General features: G+C 35.5%; 1 protein-coding gene across 1 annotated transcript; it reads left to right on the top strand.

Annotated features, from left to right (window-relative positions):
* The first annotated feature begins 14,147 nt into the window (after positions 1 to 14,147).
* RLP4 (receptor like protein 4) lies at positions 14,148 to 17,410 on the top strand. Its single transcript, XM_079043743.1, has 9 exons — positions 14,148 to 14,394; positions 14,827 to 15,885; positions 15,976 to 16,123; positions 16,223 to 16,294; positions 16,374 to 16,445; positions 16,564 to 16,635; positions 16,727 to 16,804; positions 16,888 to 17,069; positions 17,147 to 17,410. Exons 1-9 carry the CDS (start codon positions 14,328 to 14,330, stop codon positions 17,278 to 17,280), a joined length of 1,884 nt encoding a protein of 627 aa, XP_078899869.1. The 5' UTR covers positions 14,148 to 14,327; the 3' UTR covers positions 17,281 to 17,410.
* Positions 17,411 to 24,672: the final 7,262 nt, after the last annotated feature.

Below are 24,672 nucleotides of genomic sequence, written 5' to 3'. Positions count from 1 at the left end.
ATTCCAAATTAATTCTTGATCAATACTAATTAAATAACCTTATTAATATATTAGAACTTATAATATATTAACCAACCTTAAGTGTTATTTCTCTCATTATAGTCTATCCAAATGCATGATGCCATGCAACCCAAATGGACCATGCCGGGTCGGGTCAAGTCTTACCAATTATAGTTATGGACTTAGACATTAATCCAACAGTCTCCCACTTGGATAAGTCTAAAACTATTATTGCGTATGACTTCACGAACCGATCAGCAATCGTAGCTCTCAAAAGCTTCTGTCGAACTCTGACCTTGTCGATGAACTCTGACCTTTGTCAATGACTTGTCCATTAGATAAGGGATCATATATTCCTCCGTTCTAGATATCATATGGACTGAGACATGGATTATCAATCATTCTCTCTGTCCATTTGTTGTTTCCCGATTTCTGATTCATGATGATTGACTGATTGAACAAATCAAATCAGTCCTGGCTTGGCCAAGCACTCACATGTATCATCTTTAAATCATCGAGGGGCCCACAGATATCGCTTTTATCCCGAAGGTAAAAGGAATGGATAAACTTCGACTCATATGGCTTGTTCTACTACTTGTTGAATCATACACAAAGGCACGTTTTATAACATCGAGCTACCAATGCGTTTTCGTGCAATCAATGTATAACCAACTCATAGTAACAACTCATATCTCTAGGTTTGAAGAATATAAGATATTATCGTCTCATGATCACTCGTGATAAAATCCATGAAGTGATTCAAATGAGCGCGGGTTGAATCCAATACTCAGAACTTATGAGCACTCATGAGTGTTGTAGCACCACTTTTGTCCACCAACTTGGACCTCTACAAACCAACCCATGACAGTCTTGATTCATATCTACTTCCAACATATGACCGACTATGGATGGTTTGAATAACTTAATAATTCAGGAAGAGCGACTTAGTTATTCTGGAAGTCAAAACATGCAAAGTGAAACACAAGAATAAATGAATCAAATATGGTATCAAACCCTATGAATATAAATAAACACTTTTATTTATCACCATACTGATTACTCATTATTCATTGTTTCGGTTTTATCAACTTTATACTTGAATTTAAAACAATAGTTGTCCCATGCTCCAAGCATGTACACTATGTTTTCTAAACACTAGTCATGCCATACACCAAGTATGCATACTATGTTTGTCTATGATCTTTACTTTGTAAAATAGATCAATTGAACATCACTCCAATGATCCTCTTTTCACAGTCCCAAATCCTTACTGCAAATGCAAGAATTCCAAATTCATGCCATTTACTGAAATCTGTTAGATTCTAAACTTATATGCATTGATCCTCTTAATGATTATGCACGAAGTCAGAAAGACTTGACAACAATCATTACAGAGCATTCCAAAGGAGATCAGCTCCTTGGAAACATCCTTCTTTCATTAAGTTTCCTAATCTTACACAGATTGAATAATTTCTAACTTTGAAACATTTCCATATTCCATTTTGACTATCACTTCTGAACAAGAGTTGCCTCCTTACAGATTATGTCAATATGGTCCTTCCAGAATTAACATTATACTTCCAACTGTCCTTGAGCAACAAATCTTTGGTAAACCTTAGATTGCCCTCGACAATTGCTTAATCATTTTAGTCATATCTAATTCTAGACCTTTTCCCTTCATAATGCCCCAGGCATTTGGAAAATTTTAGAAAGGATGAATATAGCACATGTAATCGATCCTATATCCGAAGCATATGGGACACAATTCATGATGTCTCACATAAAGACTAAACCAGTCTTTTGCTATAATATTTCCATTTCAATTTGCCAAGTTCTCAAAATTCAGATTATGAAAAGGGATGCCGTAATCATAATCGAATTTTAGAACGCAAATAATGGACCCATATATAGAATTTCCTTATGTTGAGCCATTCCAACATGAAATTCATATATATATCCTTGATTAAATATGATTAAAATCTCAATCTAAGCTTTTAGAATTGAAAATCTCAATCTAAGCTTTTAGAATTGAAATGAAGTATAATTTTCTCTCCCTTAATTATAGCAAAACAACTTTTTCAACCCCTGCAACCTCACGGATTGAAACTTTTGTTTTCTATAATTAACATTGCTAACTTGCAACCTTTGTCATAATTATCATGCTCCCACTAACATGATGATTATTAGCATAACACTTATGCTCCCACTAGCTTTGACATGTACTCAGAAATCAGCTGACTTTCTTACCAAAGTTCAGATTTCTGATACTAGATTGTTTTGATAAAACTTTATCAAAATCATACACCTCTCTTAGATAGCTCACATGTGTGTCTAAACAATTTTAGAACTATGAAAAGGGATGCCGTAATCATAGTCTCAATTGTTTAGACCTTTGCCACTTCTCACAAGTCCATGTTAGTGTGCCGGTAAACCACACACGCTCCACTAACGACTTTGAGAATGCAAATATCACAATTGCTATCTAGCTAAAATCTACTTAGTGAAAGTGTTTCCTCACCATCATTTTCATGAATCGGAGAGAAACCTTATGACACTTAGATTTAATAGTGTATGTGTTCTTATCCATGTGATTTTGTCAAAACCATAATCACAAGACAAGGTTAGTGACAAATCCAAACTCATATTGATTAAACTTGTGCAATCTTAAATTCTTGCCATTTGGCAGCTCAGGTGCCTGCCATTGCTTCCAAGTAGTTGTGCAACCAATTGAGAACTCTCAGAACTCCTATGCAAAGCCAACTTGAATAGGCACAAAAATTTCAACACGATAGGTTATAAACCTCAAGTCGTGTGCTAGTGAAGGACTTTAGGTTTTATTCTTGATTAAGTCTTGAAACTTTCAAGAGCTTTAAGACTCCCACTGTCCTCATGACATATAAGACTCCCTTGTCAAATATTCAAGAGATATTGCGGATTCTTTATCAAGACTAACACTTTACACAATTGGCCTAAGTTGGTCTCTGTTTTATCCAAAACATCACAACTTACCAATTTCAAATGTACAAGAGTAGATAACCTTTTACTCTTACATTTGACTAGTGTTAACAAACCCTCTTTAAGATATGTCACTCAAGTTACAATCTTGGAGTATGACTCTAAGAATTGTTTTGGAACGAAGTATGACTCATCTTTTTGATTTAACCATTTCAACAATTCATGACTCCTCTTCTTAGTAATTAGAATGCACTAAGATGACTTTAGAGGACCAATTGTGATATGGTATCTTAATCATTAAGATGATCATAAACATGATACTAAAGTACTCTCCCATCTTTTCAGATTTGAGAAACTTTTATCTTTCTGCCATACTTTGATTCTTCTTATTCGTTCTGTCTCACATTGAAACTTCTCCAATGCTACAGACTTATACTTAAACTTATAAGTATAACCATATTTACTGAACTTAAGTAAATCATGAAGAATAGTCTTCTTGATCTTTTGTGGTGGACTTGACCAGTGCACAAGAATGTGTACTCGATCCCTTAGTCCTTTCCTTATTCACATAAGGAATTAGTCTTAATTTTCCAAGCTGAAAGTTCTCATTCATCATACTATACAACTTGCATGATTCCAAGTTTCGGTCCAATTGAACCTTGGGTGATGAGAATCTTTCCTTATTTGGTAATATTAGACACTACCACAACCGAAAGAATCAAATCCATTTTTCCAATATTGCTATCAATGGAATCTTATAAGCAACAACTTTTCACAAATGCCATTGTAAGGATACTTAAAATAAATAAAATCAAAACCTTTTTCTTTTATTTTAAAACTTTGCGGAAAAAACTTATCCTTACAATCCATATGAAAACCTTGTTGTTATCTATTCCTAAGCAATATAAATATCATAACTCTTAAGTAATAGCCCAAAATTCTGATCACCGAACCATGCGATTGAAATCCATCTTCGCGATCAGAATCAACATGTACTTAATAGAGTTAGACAATGGACTTTACCTGAAGTAGAGCCAAACTTATTGACTTTAACATCCTTAGGTAAATTTGGCAGCTTCGTAACCAATGCCCCTTCCTTTGGCAATAGTTACCTATGGACCCTTGATAATGGGACTATCTCAGACTTCGCCTCTCTCTTTACCATTGGGTCAACCGAGTTGACTATGGCCGATCCCTTTCCATTGGGAAGAGAGAGCTTTACTGGATATCCAATGTCATCATTGTCAATGTCCATAGCGTTTTAGGAAGTTGATCTTAGCAAATAGATAAGATCATTAAGGGTCTTGTCTTAGTCTGTTTCATAGGATTCCCAAAAGAACTCACTATGTGACTTAGAAAGTAGTTGAGCCACCAACTTTCTCAAGACTTTGACACCCAACTCTCCCGGCTTGTCAATATGTGACTACATCTCCAAGATGTGATCACACCTAGACCTTGCCTTGCCAATAGGGCTTGAGTGACCTTAAACTTTTTAGGAACTTGTGGGTTAGGGAGAATAATTGGAGGAGGTGAAAGAAGTATGATATCCATGGGACATCATCTTCATTTAGGAAAGCTTGTTTCAAGAGATTTGGGAAGATCATAAATGTCTAGACCAGACATCTTTTTGGGAGATATTCAAGATAGTTGATTTAAAGTCCTTAATATGACACCCAATATGAAATATTAAGGCTAGGACCCAACAAACTATTTTATAACTTAGAAGAGGGATGCCGTAATCCAAGCTATAAAATATTTGAAGGTAGGTGAATGACGATTCACCAATTTCCACCATGAAAAACGAAATAATTTATTAGGTTTTAATTGGATTTGAAAGTCCTAGATCTTTGACATTCATTAAACTGTTCAAAGGCATGTTTCAATCTCGAGTGTGCCCTTCAGGTTTTGTGACTGGGATGCCGAGGATCAAAAAACAAGGTGTGAATAACCATGCAAATATACTTGGTACCCTTAATATTTACCCCTTAATCAGTGTGCCGGTTAACCACACACGCTCCACCGATACTATGATAAATATTAAGTTACCCTTTGCCTACCTTGTTAAGTCCAGGTTAGTGTGCCGGTTAACCACACACGCTCCACTAACGACTTAAACAAAGTGCAAAGTGTAATTTCATGGGTTAGCACCAAATTCATATTTTCTAAGTAACTAAGATTGGGTATTAATAAGAGTTTAGTTACTTAGTATTTATCATTAATACTTTTAATGAAAGGAGAATTATAGTCCTTGTCCTACCCGTTCGGCTAACGACCCTCCACCAGTCAAGGAAGCGGTGGGTGAGAGTGGACATCCATTAAACTGTCATTTTATAGGCAGTAACCTTATACCCCCCTTATAGACCGGCTTCGTGAATGAGGCCTACTAACGGTAAGACTGACTTTAATCTTATACATATATATAAATATTATTAACTTATAATATTATAAAGTATAAGGGTTGAATTTTAACTTTTAAAATTCTAAGGGCTAACTTGGAATTAAAGTATTCATAAGTGAAAACTTTTCAAATTCCAAAACTTGAGGGCAAGTTTTGAAACTATTCAAAACTAATTAATTCCATAACTTATGAGTTTAAAGTAGTTTTAATTAAAAAAAAAACTCTTCAAGTTCCATAACTTGAGGACAAGTTATGGAAGACTTTAAACTAATTAATAAAAAAAATAACTTTTTTTTTATTGTAACTTATGGAACTAATTAAGGTTACACTTTTTTTTTAATTTAATGAAGAGACTCTTGAACCTCCATAACTTGAGGACAAGTTATGGAGTCATAAAACCATTTAATTAGAACTAGACTCTTCATTTTGTAACCTTTACCAACTTTTATGAGTTTTATGATTCTTAAATGTGACTTTTCATATAACTTGAGGACAAGTTACAAAAACACACTTTGGAATCAACTCTTAGATTAAAATGGATTGAAAACAACTATTTCACACAACTTTTCTATTAATCTAAGAACCTCATAAGAACAAGATAATTCAAATCATCAATCTTCAAGAAATTAGCATGAACATACAAACTAATACAAATCTTGAAATTATGACAATTATCTTAGAAATTGGATTAGCATGAACATTACCACATAAAAAACAAGTTTATAAGTCCAAAAACATCTTAGGGTAATGTTCCTAGTCCAATTCCAGCCAAAACAATCGAATATATGCATCCAACTCGATTTTTTAGCTACTTTTGCAAGTATAACAAGAAAACAAGCCTAGGCTCTGATACCACTGTTGGGTTATGAGCATTCTAACACTCCTAAGTGTACATGCAACCCTAAATACCTTGGATCTATGTTTTCTCTATTATACATACAATTATGAACATCCAAGGTATTATCCTAATCTAGCATACAAAATAATAAATATAACAAGATAGAATACATACCTCTTTGATGTAGAATGTCTTCATGAAGCTTGAGTGCCTAGTGCCCCAAGTGTGACACCTCAAATGGTTCACACAACACCAAATACACTTGGAATAACTTGAGAGAAACTTGAACACTCCTTGAAATCGTCTAGCCCTCACACTCACACATTAGTGCACGATTTCTTGAGCCATGGGATTCTTTTATATGGTGGCTATTAGGGTTACACCATGTAACTCATAACTTTACCCATTCCTTATGCTCCATGGATTTTAACCTCCATGGAGTATCCATGGGTCACCCCATGGACTTAGTCCAACATAAGGAATCTTGGATTACAAGCCCACATATATAAGAATGAATGATTTACACAATCAACCCATATATTTAATTAGTCTCCTTTTGATCACTTAATTAATTCTAAATTAATTCTTGATCAATACTAATTAAATAACCTTATTAATATATTAGAACTTATAATATATTAACCAACCTTAAGTGTTATTTCTCTCATTATAGTCTATCCAAATGCATGATGCCATGCAACCCAAATGGACCATGCCGGGTCGGGTCAAGTCTTACCAATTATAGTTATGGACTTAGACATTAATCCAACAAGTCTGTCACACCCCAAAACCGGAACGGCGGAAACGTTCTGGGGCGGAGGATATCATGTACAGTATCATAACAATGCATAATAGTAAACAAGCAACAACATCCATTGCATTAATATAATAGTTAATTACATGTGTGTTCTATTGTAAGTTCAATTGACACCAAAAATGTACAATCAAAATGAAGACGAGTCTTGAATCCACTTCGTCCTTCAAAAGCTGCATGGGTATACCTGTCTTACCGGTTCCCTGAGAATACAAGTTATTTTGAAAGAGAGTATCAGCATAAAATGCTGGTGAGTTCATAGGTATTTAGTGTCATTGTTTGAATGAAAATGTTTGTGACAATGTAGTATAAGTATTCACAGCTATTTGTAAATATTTGAACTCCCTAGAAAATCCTATATTTTATACTGAAATGTAGTCTTCTATCAAGACCCAACTATTTGTAAGTTTGTTCTTTTTGTAAATGTGAGAGTTTTTCCCAGTGAAACTATCATTATAAAAATATAGTTTAAGTCATCATTTATGAGAGATGATTACAAATAAATGTAATAGGGGAAAATAATGTTTTACCTCAGCAGTGTCACTGCTGGCTATAAAGTGTTAAAAATGCAGACTCCAAGTAGTATTAAATGTACAATACACCTCGGGGAGTCTGTGTTCCTTTAATTTCTTAGTCAGTTAACTAAAGGTTTAAATGTGAACTCGTATGTAACCATGCTGATCGACGACTGAATAACTGATGACCCTCCAGTGTCATATGTAGTGAGGTAACATTTTGTCACTCCTTGGCCTTGTCGGTTGGGACTGTAGCTAGCAGTCGGGGTGTGGGAGTGTCTGTCCCGTATAGATCTATACACACAATGCCCGCTCTCCCTCCAGGAGACTCTGGTTACAAGGTGATACAACAATGTAGTGTCGTATCGAGAAGTAGTATGTCACATTCTGATTATCGTATTCAAATGTTTGTATAGTATGTCATAGTGTAGAAATGTTTTCTCTGCACTAGTGTATAGTATGTTCTCTTATATAGTGTATATTATGTATTGTTTCTCATTATAGTATGTGTGTAGTGACTCGTAACTGTACTGACTCTTGTATGTGTCGTTGTGATAGTAATAGTGGGTAGTGATCTCTTAACTATACCTATTATAGTTAACTAGTATTGTTGTAGGTATGCCTTTGCTACCCAAAGGTACTGAACTGAAGTGAAAGCTTTTATATCCTAACACATATACACAATATATAATTAAGGTTTCAACGACAGGTGGACAAATAACAAGATACCCTAAGTCCACAACCAAACAAGGAACAGGAAATAAAGTGAGCTATCAGTCCTAAGTCCTTCAAACCTTACTTATATAAATATATCTGTATGGATATGAGTTTGACAATAATGTAAGCTTAAAAGAGTTTGATAAAGATTTAGCATTTAAAAGAGTTTAAATAAAGTTTTGAAGTGTTTGAAATCCATAAGTTTGATAACAATTTGAAAGTAATAGAAAATCTTCCTGTTTGTTCTGGTTATTAATCAGATATGATTAATGCAATAACTAGGATGCTTTAACTTGTATCCCCCCCCCCATAAAAACATTTAAAATCATTTCAAAGGTTGATTAAGGGGTATGAACTCACCTGTAGTGAGTGGTTTGGATGGAAGATCGATATAGGATTGTTGGGTGTCAAATGGAGTCTCGAGCACAAACGAATCCTATTTAACATATAATTACACATATATGAATACATTAATGCATATAACCACTAATGGTGATAGGGGCATGCTTTAAGGATATAAAAACACTTAGAATTAAGTGTTTCCAACTCATATGGTTGCACATAAGGGGGTGTATGGCCCTATATTGGAGTGTAAGGCCACCAACTCATGGGTTTTGTGTGTGTGCGGCCAGAGTATAAGGCCAAGCCTGTGTGCGGCCGTACACTCACTATGAAGTGTGTCAAAAACGTGTTTCCAAGCCTTAGGAATGTTCTAGTGAAGGTGTTTTGACCATTTCTTAGTCGGAATGGGAGTTTGTTGCTATTTCGGACCCTTAAAAGTATGTGTGCGGTTGCACATGGTGTGTGCGGCCAGGCCTGTGTGCGGCCGTACACACCCATACAAATGTGTCCAAATCGATTTTCCAAGGCTTTGTGATGATCCTAAGAAGGTGTTTTGGCCGATGCTATGCTTAGATGAGTGTTTAAGTCCATTTTAGGACCAAAAGATGTGTGTTCGGTCACACATGATGTGTGTGCGGCTGTACACACATGAAGATCATCTAGAATGATGATTTCATGGATCAAACTCGAGGAAAAGGCTTTCTAATGTGTTGTAGTAATGATCTAAGGATGTTTACTTACTTGTATTGTCGATTGGAGAAGAAAACTTGAAGGACTCTTGAGAGAAAATGTTCCAGCTTTGAAGGAGTGAGAAAGGGTGTAAGGTTGACTTAGGGTCCTTTATATAGGCTGGAGTATGAGGCTAGGAGGGTGTGCGGTTGGTTGTGTGCGGCTGGCTGGCCGCACACTCGGGTGTGTGGCCGCACACACCTTGCTTGGTGTGTTTGGCCCGTTTTTGCGATGCTACACACATTCTAACCCTTCCTAAGACTCATATCTTGATTATACTAAGCCTAGTGCACTTATATAGACCCAAAATTTCCTTACAAAATAGCAACCACGAGGCTAACTTTGATAAAAATGAAGAATGTATAAGTTAGAAATTTCGGGTTGTCACAAAGTCAAAAGTCAAAGTCAACAATCCATGTTGATCCCAACACGTCGTGTTGACTTGCAAACACGTCGTGTTCCTCCCGCATCCAACCATTCGAGAAAACCCCAGCCAACATGTTGTTTTGTCTTGCAAACACGCCGTGTTTTCTAGAGTTCTAGTAGCTTAATCCATTAAGCTGCTTCCTTCGATTCCCATAGCTCCAAAGCTCAGATCTGGACCAAAATGATACTAAGAAGGATAAAGTTTCCAACTTTATCCTCTGGGACTACTCCAAAGGGTCCAAAACCCATCTACAAGGCTAGAAGATGTAAGGACTTAACCAATAAGCTCTTAATCCATAAATTTGAAGCCCAATACTTTCCAGAAGAGGTTCTAGGACTAAAACCATCCCAAAGGTCGGTGCTTTATAGACATGCATATCCAATGCATGTATTGAACCCAAATTAGGTCAACAAAGGGGATTATGAACTAATCTTTATGCATGGCATCAAAACTCAACTATAAGCCAGATCCAACACTCTACAAGGTCACCTTGACCTGGAGATTCATAAAGTTGCAAACTTTATGAGATCTAACCATTCCAACTTTCAAGAACAAGAAGCAAAAGGGATAAAACTCAATATCTAGCAACATGGAATGATAAAAATCGGATCTTGGACACTTACAAAGGTCCAGAAGAAAGCCAAGCTAAAGGATGAGGGACTTGCTTACCGGATCTTTCTTTTTCTTCCAACTTCTTCCTTCTTTGGCTCCAAAAACACCACACTAACTCACCAATGAGATGGAAAGATGATTAGGGTTCCCTCAGGACTTGGGGGCTGATGGGGGCTGAGGGTGAACAAACCCTAGCCTCCACTTTCCTTTAAATAGGGAGCAAACCCCGAAAATTAGATTTTCATATCCAGCGACCAACATGCCGTGTTCCAGGAGGCAACACGCCGTGTTGCTCTTAATGAGACCCGCGCCTTTTCTTATCTCGACACGCCGTGTTGGTGCCTCCAACACGCCGTGTCCAATTCCAAAAAGGAGAGTTATACCCAAAGTTGATCCTCAAATTCCGGATGTTACAACGGGAGGAAGTGACGGACCCCTATTTGTTGGGGTGAGGTCGGACATCGAGTTATGGGGAGTACTGAGGTAGTACTCAAGACTACTGAGTTGATACAACAAATGCGTGATTGGTTGCAGACCGTGTAAATCGCCAGAAGATTTATGTTGATCGAAGACGTTCGGAGCTCGAGTTTCAGGTTGGATATTTTATGCTTTTGAATGTTTCACCTTGGAAGGATGTCATCCAGTTCAGGAAGTGGGCCAAGTTGGGCCTCAGATTCATTGGTCCTTTCAGGGTTATCCCCTGGGAGGGAAAAGCTGTGTACGGATTGGATTTACCTTTCGAACTTAGCCAGATACACAACAATTTTCATGTCTCTTAGTTGCAGAAGTGTTTTGCAGATGATATCGTAGTGGTGCCCTTAGTCGACATTCAGGTTGATGAGCGCTTGAATTCAGGTTGATGTGTCGTGATTGTCGGTTGTGCTTGTCGTGGCTTCTGTCGTGTGGGGTGGTGGCTTGTCCGTCTAAGGCAGATGGCTTTGTGCCATCGAGTGACCACATTGATTTGAGTGGGCTCGTTCCCCCCCCCCCCCCTCCCGAACGATGCAGGTGCCTTTCCCGTCATTGCCGCTGTCTAGGGTCGTTTTGAGGTTGTGTAACTCTGAGTACACACCCAGATGGCGCCAAATGGAAATTTAAAACTTAAAAAAGATTATTATAATCCTAAGATGATAATTAAAAAAAAACTTAGTTATTCAAATAAGGTATGTAAACATGTTCAATGTGATCAACAAGATCTGATCGAAGTTGGTGGTGGGTTTCTAAGCCGTGCAATTATAGAATCATATATGCATGTACTTCTTCCTCATTGGGGAGATCGATATCATGTACCAACCATATAACAACATATTCATCTATCAGTATCATATTGTGTAATATAGGGCAAGCGTACATTATATATTTACACATGTCTTAATTCATAGAATGTGCATGGAGCCTTGTTATGCCCCAAAGACTTTTTTGTACACCAAAATCATATTCCACGTCCTTCCTTGTTACTCATTATACAGCCTTGAACTAGTTCTTTTTGTTGGTAGTTATATGTACAAATGATTTTAGAAAAGTTATACAACGTAGATATATTCCATTTGTAAGTTAATACTCATGCTTGCATTCTTCTTCATTTAAAATGGAATGAATGTTTTAGTGATTTTCCAAACACTTACTCATTGAATACTAGTGATCGGTAGAGAACAATTAGGTCAGTGTTGCAATATCTTGAAGATCGCTAGTGCAACTCACTGGCGCTGCAACTTTTTAGTTATTTGATGATTCTAATTAAGATGAGTAGAGAAAGGGATTAATTTCATCAACATATTTGTTGCACACATATGAATGAGAATTTTCAGAAGAAACTATTTGGGTAAAAAGAAAAAGGGAGTTGGAATGAAATTGGAGATAATGTAGAATGTTTGTATGGTTTTGGAAGTGGTTAATCGTGGTTTATATAGGTAATAAAATAGAAATTAAATAAAAAAAAACTAGTCGTTGAACGGATAGTAGAGAGGATTGAGAACCTGGTCACCCCTTGTATTGTTGAAGTCGGGCGGTACCGCCACCATCTTTCGCCAAATAGTGCATAACTATGTGCACCCTTATTAGGGGTGGTTCTACTGTGTGTCCCACAGTGGCACTGACAACGTCTGACTTCCGTGTACGCAGTGTAAAAACTTTTGAATTTTTTCCTATTATTATGCAACTACTATTTTTTTGTCCGTGCCACACCCGGTATGAAATCTTGCGTCTGATCCTAACCTTTATAAATATACTAGTATATTTATTATTATAGATTATTTTACTATCTCTTATATCTTATAATATGAATATTCATTATAATTTATAAGTTTTGTGGGACTCAAAACCAAAAAAAAAAATACAAAGAATGTTAGATCGTAAGGAATCAAACTGATGAATCGATTGGGGATGTTAAATAGACAATAACGAATTTAGGTTAATTTTATACATGCCCCATAATTGCTTTGTGTATCCTATGAGTGAGCAATGGCGTCCAAGATTTACATATATTGGGGACACAAATTATTTATCAAATAATTTTTCAGGTCGGTCAAACCGATTATAGTTTTTCAGGTTTGGTCAAACCGTTTATTTTACATTTAAAATATTTAAGGGGAGTTAAATGTTATAAAAAACTTAAATTAAGTTTTAGAATGTTTAAATGGGTCACGTATAATTGGGAAAATTCAAGGTTTACTGTGCTATTTTTCAAGGTATGTGAAAATAATGGAATTTAAAAAGTGATATATTGTGAAATATAGAGCATAAATAAGGGATTAAAATATAAATGGGTCAAGTATAGTTGGGAAAATTCAAGGGTTTAATGTGTTATTTTTCGAGAAGATAAAAGAATTTAAAATGAGATTATATTATAAGAGACTGAAGGTTTGACTTTTATTTATACCCATATTTTTTTTTTCTGTTAAGTGAAATCATGTGTTAAGAAAGAGAAAAAGACAGTTTTTCCCTTCCTCTTCTCCTCTTTAGAATTGCCCAACTTCCTTCTTCTTCTTTAGCTTTGTGCAGTTGTGCTATTTCCTTTTCATTATTTTCTCTCTGCGTATGTTTTAGTAGCAAGCCAAGAAATGCTGCATTTTTTCTCAATCTTCTCATTATGGAGGCCACATCTATTTTGTGGTTGAGGGCACCATATGAATTAGTAAGAAAAGTGGATACAATTTTTAGCTCATCTCATGTAAAAAAAATAAAAAAATTCAGTCATTGGGGGCATATGCCCCCACTCTCTCCTTACTACATTTACCCCTATGTATGAGCAGATGAATGTATACACCATGATTTAATAATTTATATGAATGGGTAAGGATAAACATAATTGCACCCCAAATTTAAGATGCTTGCCGATCTTGTCATTAAGATTCAATTATATATGTTTTACTTATTAATCAAATACATTATTTTGAGATTAAAAAGGAGAAAATTATATACCCAATAGGCAAAAACCGATGTCACAAGAATCTATTAGATGGGAAAATAAATAACTTTTAAGAAAAAAAATGTTTCATATTTCATTAGTGGTTCTAAGCAATGAGTATATGACCCGATCTAACTAACATTTTCCAAGACACTTATTTATATATATAGCCTTGTATTTTGTGCATAATTATTTTATTAAATATGTTTTTATACTTTCAAAATTACGATTAAAATGAAGTGTATTTTAAGTTTTAACTTTTGCACCATGAATAATATGGTATTTTATTACTTTAACTATATCAATCGCATTACATCTTGTAATATAAAAATAATTAAAATTTTATGTTATAGGGGGGAATATTAATTAAATCCGTGTCTTCATTTGCAGTCACGTCTACAAGACTTTCCCTCTCTCTCTCTCTCTCTCTCTCTCTCTCTCTCTACAGAGGCTACCCATATTCTCCCTAGATGCTTAAGGTTCTGAAAGTGGAAAGGATTTAGATTACAGAGTGAGTTTGAGAGAGAGAGAACGTTCAAAGTGCAAGATTGGAAAAGGATTAGAGACGACGATTATGAGGCCAGTGTCACTGCTCATCTTCCTCCTTGTTTGCCTAGCAGCTTTCAAACCTTCTTACCAAGGTTTCCTTCATTACATTCTTCTACTTTGGAGTTCTATGTCATAAATCACTAACTTCTTGCTACTTGTTTGTATGCTAATTTTGCTAGGTTTAGTCTAATTCGTTCCAATTTTGAGCTTTTGGATCGATTCGTTTTGGCCTTTTATGCCTAAATTTGGTCGTATCCGATGCGAATCAACAAATTAGGAACTTATCAGTAATCGTTAGATTGTGAGAGTGAGATCAGATGAGAGATTTGAATCATTGTAAAGTTTGGGTAGTTTCAACTTCCAACTAAACATTTAATTGGCCAGCAAACAAATTCGCTGAAAAAATAGAGTCAAAGATTTGGGTTTGCTTTGTGTTAAACAGCAAAAGAAACATAAATTTCTTCTGTATTGCATTACATTGGCTTTGATTCTAATCTCTACTATTTGACTTTCCATGAATGCAGCACCATATGCTCTGAGAATAAGCTGCGGAGCTCGCAACGACGTCCACACACCACCAACAAATACATTTTGGTACAGAGATTTCGGATACAGTGGAGGGATACTTGCTAATGCAACTCGTCCAAGCTACATCACTCCTCCTCTCACCACACTTCGCTATTTCCCCTTATCTTTGGGTCCTGAAAATTGCTACCACATAGAGAGAGTCCCTCATGGCCATTATTCAGTTAGAGTCTTCTTCGGATTGGTCAAAGATCCCACTTTTGACAACGAACCTTTGTTTGATGTATCTGTAGAAGGAACCCTAGTTTACTCCCTATCATCAGGTTGGAGTAATCATGATGATGAACAAGCTTTCGTTGAGGCTCTAGTATTCCTTGAAGATGGAACTGCTTCAATTTGCTTCCACAGCACTGGTCATGGAGATCCAGCTGTACTTTCAATCGAAGTTCTTCAAGTTGGCAACAATGCATATAACTTTGGTTCGGATTGGGGCAGAGGAACAATCTTAAGAACACATAAAAGACTCAGTTGTGGTGCTAAAAATCCAAAATTTGATGTGGATTACAGTGGGAACCATTGGGGTGGAGACAGATTCTGGAATTCAATCACTACTTTTGGTCAAAACTCTGATAAACCTTTAACCACAAAAAATAGCATCAAGTTATCCCCAAATCTACCAAACTATTATCCAGAAGCTCTTTATCAAACAGCACTTGTTAGCACTGATAATCAGCCTGATTTGACATACACAATGGATGTGGATCCAAACAGGAATTACTCAGTTTGGTTGCATTTTGCAGAGATTGATCCTTCAGTCACAGGAGAAGGACAACGAGTTTTTGACATCATTATAAATGGTGATAACATATTTCAAGAAATTGATATTGTGAAAATGAGTGGAGATATTAATAGTGCTATTGTGATAAATACAACAGTCCCTGTTAGTGGGAGGAGTTTGACAATAACTTTGCAGCTTGTAAAAGGAAGTCACACCATAATCAGTGCTATAGAGATCTTTGAAATTGTCAGAGCTGAAGCCAAAACTTCAATTGATGAAGGTACTTTTAAGTTTTAAACCATTTGTTGGAATTTAAAGCTTTGAAAAAGGGTTTTTCTTATGAAGTGAAAGTTCTTTCTTTATGTTGTAGTAAAAGCTTTGCAGAAATTGAAGAGTGCATTAGGTCTTCCTCTTCGTTTCAGTTGGAATGGTGATCCTTGTGTTCCACAGCAGCATCCATGGAGTGGAGTAGATTGTCAATTTGATAATGCTAAAATTAAATGGTTCATTGATGGATTGTAAGTTTTTCTTATCCAATCTTTCTAATTGTATTCTGATTTCTGAATATATTATGTAGAATTGTAACAGTGTATTTTGATTTTTGATTGTGATATCAGAGGTCTTGATAACCAAGGTTTAAGAGGATTCTTACCTGATGACATATCCAAGCTCACTCATCTACAAAATATGTCAGTTTAAAGATTAATCTGCTGTGAAATAAATGAAAATTATTAATCAGTAATTTTAATTTTTGTTGTGAATTTGAAGGAACCTGAGTGGAAATAGCATCCAGGGGGAGATTCCTTCTTCACTTGGAAAAATTACTAGTCTTGAAGTATTGTGAGTATAATTTATTCTCATTTGAATGAAAAATGAAAAATGAGTATTTGATTTGTTTGATAATATATATATTTAAGTTATGAAATGCTTAAATAAAAGATATTTTGTTGTACAACAGGGATCTTTCATACAATTTGTTTAATGGATCCATTCCTGAAAGCCTTGGAGGTTTAACATCAGTTCGAATATTGTAAGAATTAAGATTCTTTTCTCTAACAATAAATATATAATTATATAAAACATAGTATTAATTATACTTTTAACAAATTTGCTTTAATTAGGAATCTGAATGGCAACTCCCTATCAGGAAGAGTCCCAGCTGCACTAGGAGGAAGGCTTTTACACCGAGCAAGTTTCAAGTATGTTTACTTTTCATAAATAACTTAAATAAATAAAATTTAATTATTTATTTATTAATTGTGGGTTATATGGTATTTTACAGTTTTACTGATAACAAAGGTCTTTGTGGGATACCTGGATTACAAACATGTGGGCCCCACCTTTCTGGTGGAGCAAAGATTGGAATCGCATTAGGGGCATGCGCAGGGCTTCTTTTGATCGCTACTTGTTTGACTTGTTGGTGGAAAAGGCGTCAGAACATTCTTCGGACTCAACAAATTGCAGGTAATTAATTATTTACTGAGGTAAGTTTTATAAAATATAAATTTGATTTATGTTTTTTTTTATTAAAAAAAAAACAGCAAGAGGAGCCCCTTATGCAAAAGCAAGGACTCATTTCTCACGGGATGTGCAATTAGCAAGACATAATAACAGTAATGGTGGTCATGAACATGCGAGGGCTGCAGCCGAAAATGGGCCAATCCTGCTTTCTTGATAGTTTAATTACGTTACAATTTACATGGGGGTTAACTGTTAAGTAACACAAAATCAATTACTTTGATAGATTGATTGTATATTATTTTTATTTCTCAAGTTAGTGGAAATTTTAATTGGTTTTTTTAAAATGTAGAGTGATGTGAAAAGTGAAATTATCACCACTTTATTTTGTCCACATTTATGGAAGGGAAGGGAAGGGAAGGGAAGCCCACAACCTTTCTTGCGAAACTGATAAAATGCTCATATTTAGTAGTTTTTGCTTTTTACTACAACGAACAGTTTCGGATTCTAGAATTTTCAATTTTGTTTTGAATTTTATTATTTTTTGTTCCTGCTTTAAAGAATAGTCATGCATGTCATAGCTAAGTGAACTTATTTTTCAAGCTTTTTTAAATTATTATGTTTCGTAAACCAACAAAATAGCTTATAGCTTTTTAATTTTTTTTCCAAATATATAATTTAATTAATTATAGAAACATATTCTTTTAAATGTCACTTTATATCATTTTATATATTTAAGTTAATTTTTCAGCTAGTTTACCAAACATTAATTTTTACCAGTTAGTTTTTCAGCTAACTGTTAGCTTTTTATTTAACAACTTGTTTTTCAGTTAACAACTAATTTTTCAGTTAGTTTGCTAAATATAGCCTAACATTGTATTTTTACACGGGGCAAGACTAATCAAACGCTATTTTCCATGATGAGGACACAAAGGACAGTCATGATGTAAACGGTATGATATTTGTTTATCCTAATATTTAAGATTATTCGTTTAAAAAGTAACAATAAAACCTTTTAAAGTTGAATAAAAAAAAGTAAAGCACATAAACGAATGATTTAAACGAAAAACACATAAAAAAAGAACATTAAATAATTATATTTGATGTTTGATAGTTATCCGGAGTTCTATTTTAATTTGTTTATTCAAACAAAATATTAAAAAGAAAAAGTGTTATATAATGTGAACGAACAAAATGTAAAAAATTAAAAAAAACATATTAAATCATATTTTCGAATAATTCGAATAAGACGTCAAAAATATTAAAAGATTTTTAAACCACAAAAACAACGATAAATAAATAAAGCTAATAATTAATAATATGATATATATATATATATATATATATATATATATATATATAATTTAAAAAAATAAAATTATCTTTATAAGAAATCTATAAAAATTCTATTAAAATAAAGAACAAATAAAATTGTTATATTATAATAATAATAATAATAAATTGTTAAATGAAAATGAAAAAGAAAAAGAAATGATAAGGGACCAAAACTACAATATTCATAGACCATAGGGATGAAATCTAATAATTTTTAAACTTAAGCAGCAAATCTACGAATTTAACCAAACAACAGAGACCATTTCTGTAAGTTACTCTTTTCACTTTTGTAAAGTCTAAACCCAACTCCAAAAGGACCTGTAAATTTGTGTTTTGCAGGCCCATATTCTTCCAATGGACCTGTGTACTCTGCCAGTCATTTTAGCGTAGTGCTAGCCCTAGGGGAGCAAATTTATGTACGAACTATTCATCACCAATATTAAATATATTCATTTTTATCTCTTTTTTAATAATGGATGCTGCTAATAAGACACCTCTTAGACACTCTCTCATCATTTTTATAAAAAGTCAACTTATAATAAACTACTTGTAATCAGTTTTTTCGAAAAACAATACAATTTCAACCAATAAAAATACTTCAAAATTAATTAGGGTTGTCTAAATGGTAAAAAGGGGTGTCTTTTTAGCGACACCCCTTAGACACCCTCTCATCATTTTTATAAAAAGTCAACCTATAATAAACTACTTGTAATCAGTTTTTTCGGAAAACAATACAATTTCAACCAAATAAATTTCTCAGTGATCAACGCCTCCAGAAACCAACACAAAAACACCCCACAATCTCCTTTGTTGTCAATTTGTTGTGGTACGTCTGGGGCCTTTTCCAGAGTCATCTTGAAGCTCTCAAGTGGGATTGAATAAGTTGGTTCGGTACCCCAGTAATTGACTCCCACTAGCAGTTTGTGGATGCAGGTTGTCATACATATAATCCAATCCTCATGTTCCGAACAGTAACCGCCCTTCCATTGACTATCGTATATAGTCATTTTGAATGTCTTCAAATCCAAAGAACCCAAAAACCAATAAGCTTGTGGTATGTTGATTGGGATGTAAAGCTACAAAAAAAAGGTTAGAAATAATTAATTAGTATATAAATACTCAGGTAAAATAAGCCAAACAAAATTATACCGTATCACACTCTGCCCAAGTTAAATAAACGGATCAGTCAGCCATGCCATTCCAGTCATATGTATCAGTGTTGAAAGCTGATGGCACAACCGTCCACCGAGCATCATCCGCTCTACGCTCTAGCAGCAATGATATCCACATCATAATGTGCTGCCAATTAATTTTTTTTGTAGTAAAGTAAGTATTATTTTTAAAAGCGTAGTATGTAATAAGCAAATAATTATATTACTTACATCACATGACAACCATCCTCTATGACTATCCGCATATAACCGTGTCCAAAACTCAAGCATAGCAAAACCGATCAAATAATTGTGAGCAAACAACAACGAACCATCTCGTTCTTTATATACAATGTGTACGGTAGGATCTACAAGATTGTCCAACGGTGCTGGTTGTTGTCGTGTGACACATTTCCTCTTCAATTGTATCCATGGCGACTTATACCATATGGACATAACTTTTTGGCGTTTAGAACGCCTAAGAGGTGCTTGCGCAGGTGTTTTGTATTCATCCCGCAGAATCTCGATTACATCTGACGAGCGAATAAACGGAGACGGCTGCTCAGGACCGACATTCAACGGTTGTTCAGGGCCGTCATTCAGCGGCTGTTCAGGGTCGACATTCAGCGGCTTTTTGGGAGTGCTTAAGATATAATCATGCTCCCATAACTCATTGTCATTGAAGTATCCCTGTACGTTTCAATAATGTATACTTGTAAACAATGAAATAATTAAAAATGTATCTTCATCCCCTTCGAGGTACCAACATCGTGTTCGGAAGTCTTATTGATAAGTTTCAGAACCATGGCTAAAGTAGTCTCATGCTCTGCTAAACGCTCCTCCTGAGACCACAACTGCTCGTGACATCCACGGGCCTCATTTTTCAATTGACCGACCTCGTTCTGCAAGTCACTAATAATTTGGTCCTTGTCAATTGATGGGTCAGCGTTTGACGGTGGTGGTGGTGGCGGGTGAGATGGATCATCTATATGTGCCTTCTATTCTCGATGCTCATGGGTAGAGAAGTTTTTGGGTGATGGTGTTAGGGAATGTGCCCTGTGAGCTTCAGTGTCGGGAAAATCAGGGCGATCAATCCACGTCGAGCTAACAATCCACCATTCAGCACGCATCTCGTCTTCCGTCGGCTCCAACTTCGGTACGATTCTATTACCCTGTTAACAAAATTATAGAATTATAAATATCATAAATTATAAAATAAATTAATATTTAAATAATAAAGTAACCATGCGTCGTCTATTTGTAAAAACTAATTGCAGAGAGTCTTTGTAACTCCCTCAGTTTTGACCATGCAACAGCCCGAGGGATCACATTCTGTTGTCGGGTACCAAACAAACTGCTCATCGGAAAAGTCTCAAGAATCTATATCTGAATGTTAGCAAAAAAAAAAAAATAATAGTTAGAATGTTAGCATACAAAAAAAATCATCATATACTTACCTTAAAAGCGTATAAAAACCCCTGTAGGCCGTAGGTCCATTTTTGAGGTTTGTTCGCTTTAAGTTCGTCTGGATGTATAAGCTTGTCAACCTTATTGAATACAGTAAAAATCTGTTTGTACAATTGATCCCAAATTATCATCCCCATGGATATCTGTCACATAAAAAATTAGTTAACAATTATATTTCTAAAAGATATTAGTAGAGATAAGTATTTATAATCAATAATTATAAAATATACGACATTATACATGTTGAATTCATCAAGGTTGGATAGCAAAGCGAAATACTCTTCTATAACAGGTTGTTTATCCAACCGCCCATTGAAACTCTTCTCTAACAGGTATAGAAGACATACACGGACTGCATCCTCGTCTGATAACTCATTAAGTCATTGTTTAAACACATCCATAAAATGTTGTAATTTGACCGAGACATTCGTCGGGACCATAGGAAAGTCACGGGAACGAAAGGTGGCGTCGGATGCAGAAGCAGGAAAATAGTCACCAAACCGAAATCCGATGATGAGACAAAATTCTTTTTTTCCAAAAGACATCTCGTAACCCCCAATCTCAAAAACCATTTCCTTTACTTGGCTTCGGAGGTCGGTGACAACTTCGTGGCAAAAGACGTAATGTGGAAGCAAAGGATCCTCATCTACATTAGGAATGTATAATCACCTCCCGAAACATGTATTCCGTAATATGGTCTCGCATTCGGGTTTGTTTCTGAATGCCGCGAGAATTTCCCCGCCGATTTTCAGTTTACACGAGAGTGTAATTGATGCATCAAAAACCATGTTGTGTTGCACAAATAAAAACGTGTTATCACTTCATTCTAAAATGGAAATGAAAAAATTTTCGAACCTGTTCCGGAGCAGTTACGGACCTGTTCTTCATGTTCCGAACGAGTTCATCGTGTTCCAGAACAGTTCTACACGTTTCGGAGGTTTCCAAAATGAAATTTTAAGATCCAGAATACGACTTTTCGATGTAAATTGTAACGCCCGCAGATCTGGGCTAGTCAATTTAGAGACAATAAGCATCAAAAATGAGTTTTTGATGTAAGATTATTTAGAAGGATTAATCTTTTCCAAGTGGTAGTATATGTTACAAGGGTTCCGTACATATAAAGAACGCCTAAATCCGAGTTATAACGAATAAGTTATGACCCGTCGAAGTTTTTCGGCAAAACCGACACGGCACTAGGAGACGTAAATAGTGAATTTACGATGGAATACTTTTTAGCCTTAGAAATCTAAACAAAAGTTGTAGTATACGTTAAACCGATAACATAAAAAAAATGCCCAAATCTGACTTCGTATGAGGAATTTATGAATTTTCTAAGATTTGGCATAGCTGTACACGACCCGAAACTCGAATTTTAGTTCGAGCGGTTTTTGGCTTACGCGACTTAAATGAGAGTTGAAGATCTCATTAATAGGAACTCAACGATAAAAAGACAGACAAAAACGGAGTCTGTATGAAGAAGTTACGAATTTTACGCGGACATTTAACAGTGTAATCTTCTCATACTATTAAATTTAAAATCGGTCGAGAATTAGCAGATGGAGTCAAAAGGAAAGTTGTAGATCTTGTCTTTATCTACGTGTGGATATAAAGAACGTCAAAAACGAAGTTCGTATGCGAAAGTTATGAACTTTTAAAGATTGGTTGTTTTACCTGCGTCCGGCGCCACGTTTCAGCACCAGACTTCGCCTTGGAGCCTACGCAAGGCTCACGACGTGAGCACCTTTCTCACGACGTGAATCGGCCCAGACAGCCTATAAATAGAGGCGTAAATCACCCACAAAACTCACGCCTTTCATACTTTTTCTCTCCCATTACCCTCAAACCCTCTTCCCCCTTCCCTAGCACCTCCTAGGTGTTAGAGGCGAGTCCCGGAGCGCCGACAGGCTCCAAGAAGAATAGCTTTCGGCTCGGAAGTTCTGCCCCTGCAGAGCCCGGCTCCTAGCCAAACCCCTGGTAAGTGAGATATGCTTACCCTACCTTAAGTATAGCTTATGTTTAAATATAGTAATGTTATTAGGACCTTATAATAAATATTTGGGCTATTATTATGAGTTATATAAGTGTCATTATAATATCTTTTTTGACCACTCGCGGTACGGGGAATCTGGTTTAAAGGGCCGCATAGGGTTGTTGGATTTCAGAAGTGCTATATGCCAAAATGGTCCTACCCTCCGGTGTTTTATGTCTGGCCCCTGTCTGTACATAGTGGTTGGAAAATATTGTTTAAACACTTATATAATAGTAATAATAGCTAGACTATTAATTAGTCGTGGTTAACGTCGGACTAAACTCTAGTGGTATTGATACTAGGTTTTGTCAAGTGAAAATTGTTTTGAGATAGCGAAGTGTTGTCCGAGTACCGAGTCACCACCTTACCAGGTGAGTGCATAGTTGCTTTCATCTTACACATAGATATGAAGTATTTTATATAAATTACGTGTTATATGTGCATATTATCTGTTTATTTGAGATCTATGTTGGATGAACAATTTTATACATGTTTTAAGTGATTTAAACTGTATATGTATTTTATATCTACGAATATGTTGGGTAAAACATGGGTAGATGAATGATGAGAGATGAAAGATGATATGAGTGAACATTGGCATCTATAGACTTAGTGCCTAATAATAAACATTGGTAGCTATGGACATAGTACCTATTGAATAAACGTTGGTAGCTATGGAGTTAGTACCTGATGGATAAACATTGGTAGCTATGGACTTAGTACCTATTGAATAAACGCTGGTAGCCATGAACTTAGTACCTAAAGGATAAACGTTGGTAGCTATGGACTTAGTACCTGATAGATAAACGTGCGTAGCTATGGACTTAGTACCTATTAGATGAACACTGGTAGCTATGGATTTAGTACCTGATGAATGAACTTTAGCAGCTATGGATTTAGTGCTTTACGAATGAGCATTGATAGCTATGGACTTAGTGCCTGTCTTATAAACCCTGGAATCAAGGGACTTCGGAATGAATGAATGCAGGATAGATGACTCTTAGGGTAGACCCTTAAGAGTGAGGAAGATAATGGGGATGGGTAATTGGGTTGATTGTTTGACGTTTAAACATAATAATTATAATATTGTGGGTTGAAAACCCTATGTACTCACCAGGTTTTCCAACCTGACCCACTCAAGTTTATTTGTATCACAGGTGTCGATATGAAGTTACTTTACACTGAGGGATTTAAAAGAGATGTAGATCACTAGTGTAAATGAATGTAAGTTCTGTTTATGCTAATGTTTCTGTATTGACAATGACATCCCAAATGTTTTAAAATGGATAAAAATACATTTCTTCATAAATGCTTTGATAACGTATTTATCATGTTTTTCTAGGAACAAATTCCGCAACATTTTTATTTAAAGAGGTACTCTGATTTTTATAAAGCATAAACAAAATCGGTCTTTTCTGGCTGTGAAAATAGGTCATTACAACACGACCCATCAGTCTATCGTGGAAATCAAATAAACTTAACTTAAGTTTGTTAAGAAGAAGAAGGAATCTCTAATAAATAGCGAGGTTGTGACATGAAGGTCATGATTGAAAGTCTAACAAGACATAGAGAACGGGTGCAAGATCAAGCACCGCTTGCAGTCAAGAAGATCAGGAGTTAAATACGC

This window comes from Lactuca virosa, chromosome 4 (genome assembly GCF_052849685.1).
Source record: "Lactuca virosa cultivar CGN04683 chromosome 4, Lactuca_virosa_CGN04683_v6, whole genome shotgun sequence".
Taxonomy (NCBI): Eukaryota; Viridiplantae; Streptophyta; class Magnoliopsida; order Asterales; family Asteraceae; genus Lactuca; species Lactuca virosa.
The sequence above is the reverse complement of the archived record's forward strand: the minus strand, read 5'-3'. Positions and strand labels throughout refer to the sequence as shown.

Coding starts and splice junctions, on each gene's coding strand:
- RLP4 (XM_079043743.1), top strand. CDS start 14,328: ATGAGGCCAGTGTCACTGCTCATCTTCCTCCTTGTTTGCCTAGCAGCT. Junction 14,395..14,826: donor TTTCAAACCTTCTTACCAAG/GTTTCCTTCATT, acceptor CCATGAATGCAG/CACCATATGCTCTGAGAATA. Junction 16,805..16,887: donor TTACACCGAGCAAGTTTCAA/GTATGTTTACTT, acceptor GGTATTTTACAG/TTTTACTGATAACAAAGGTC.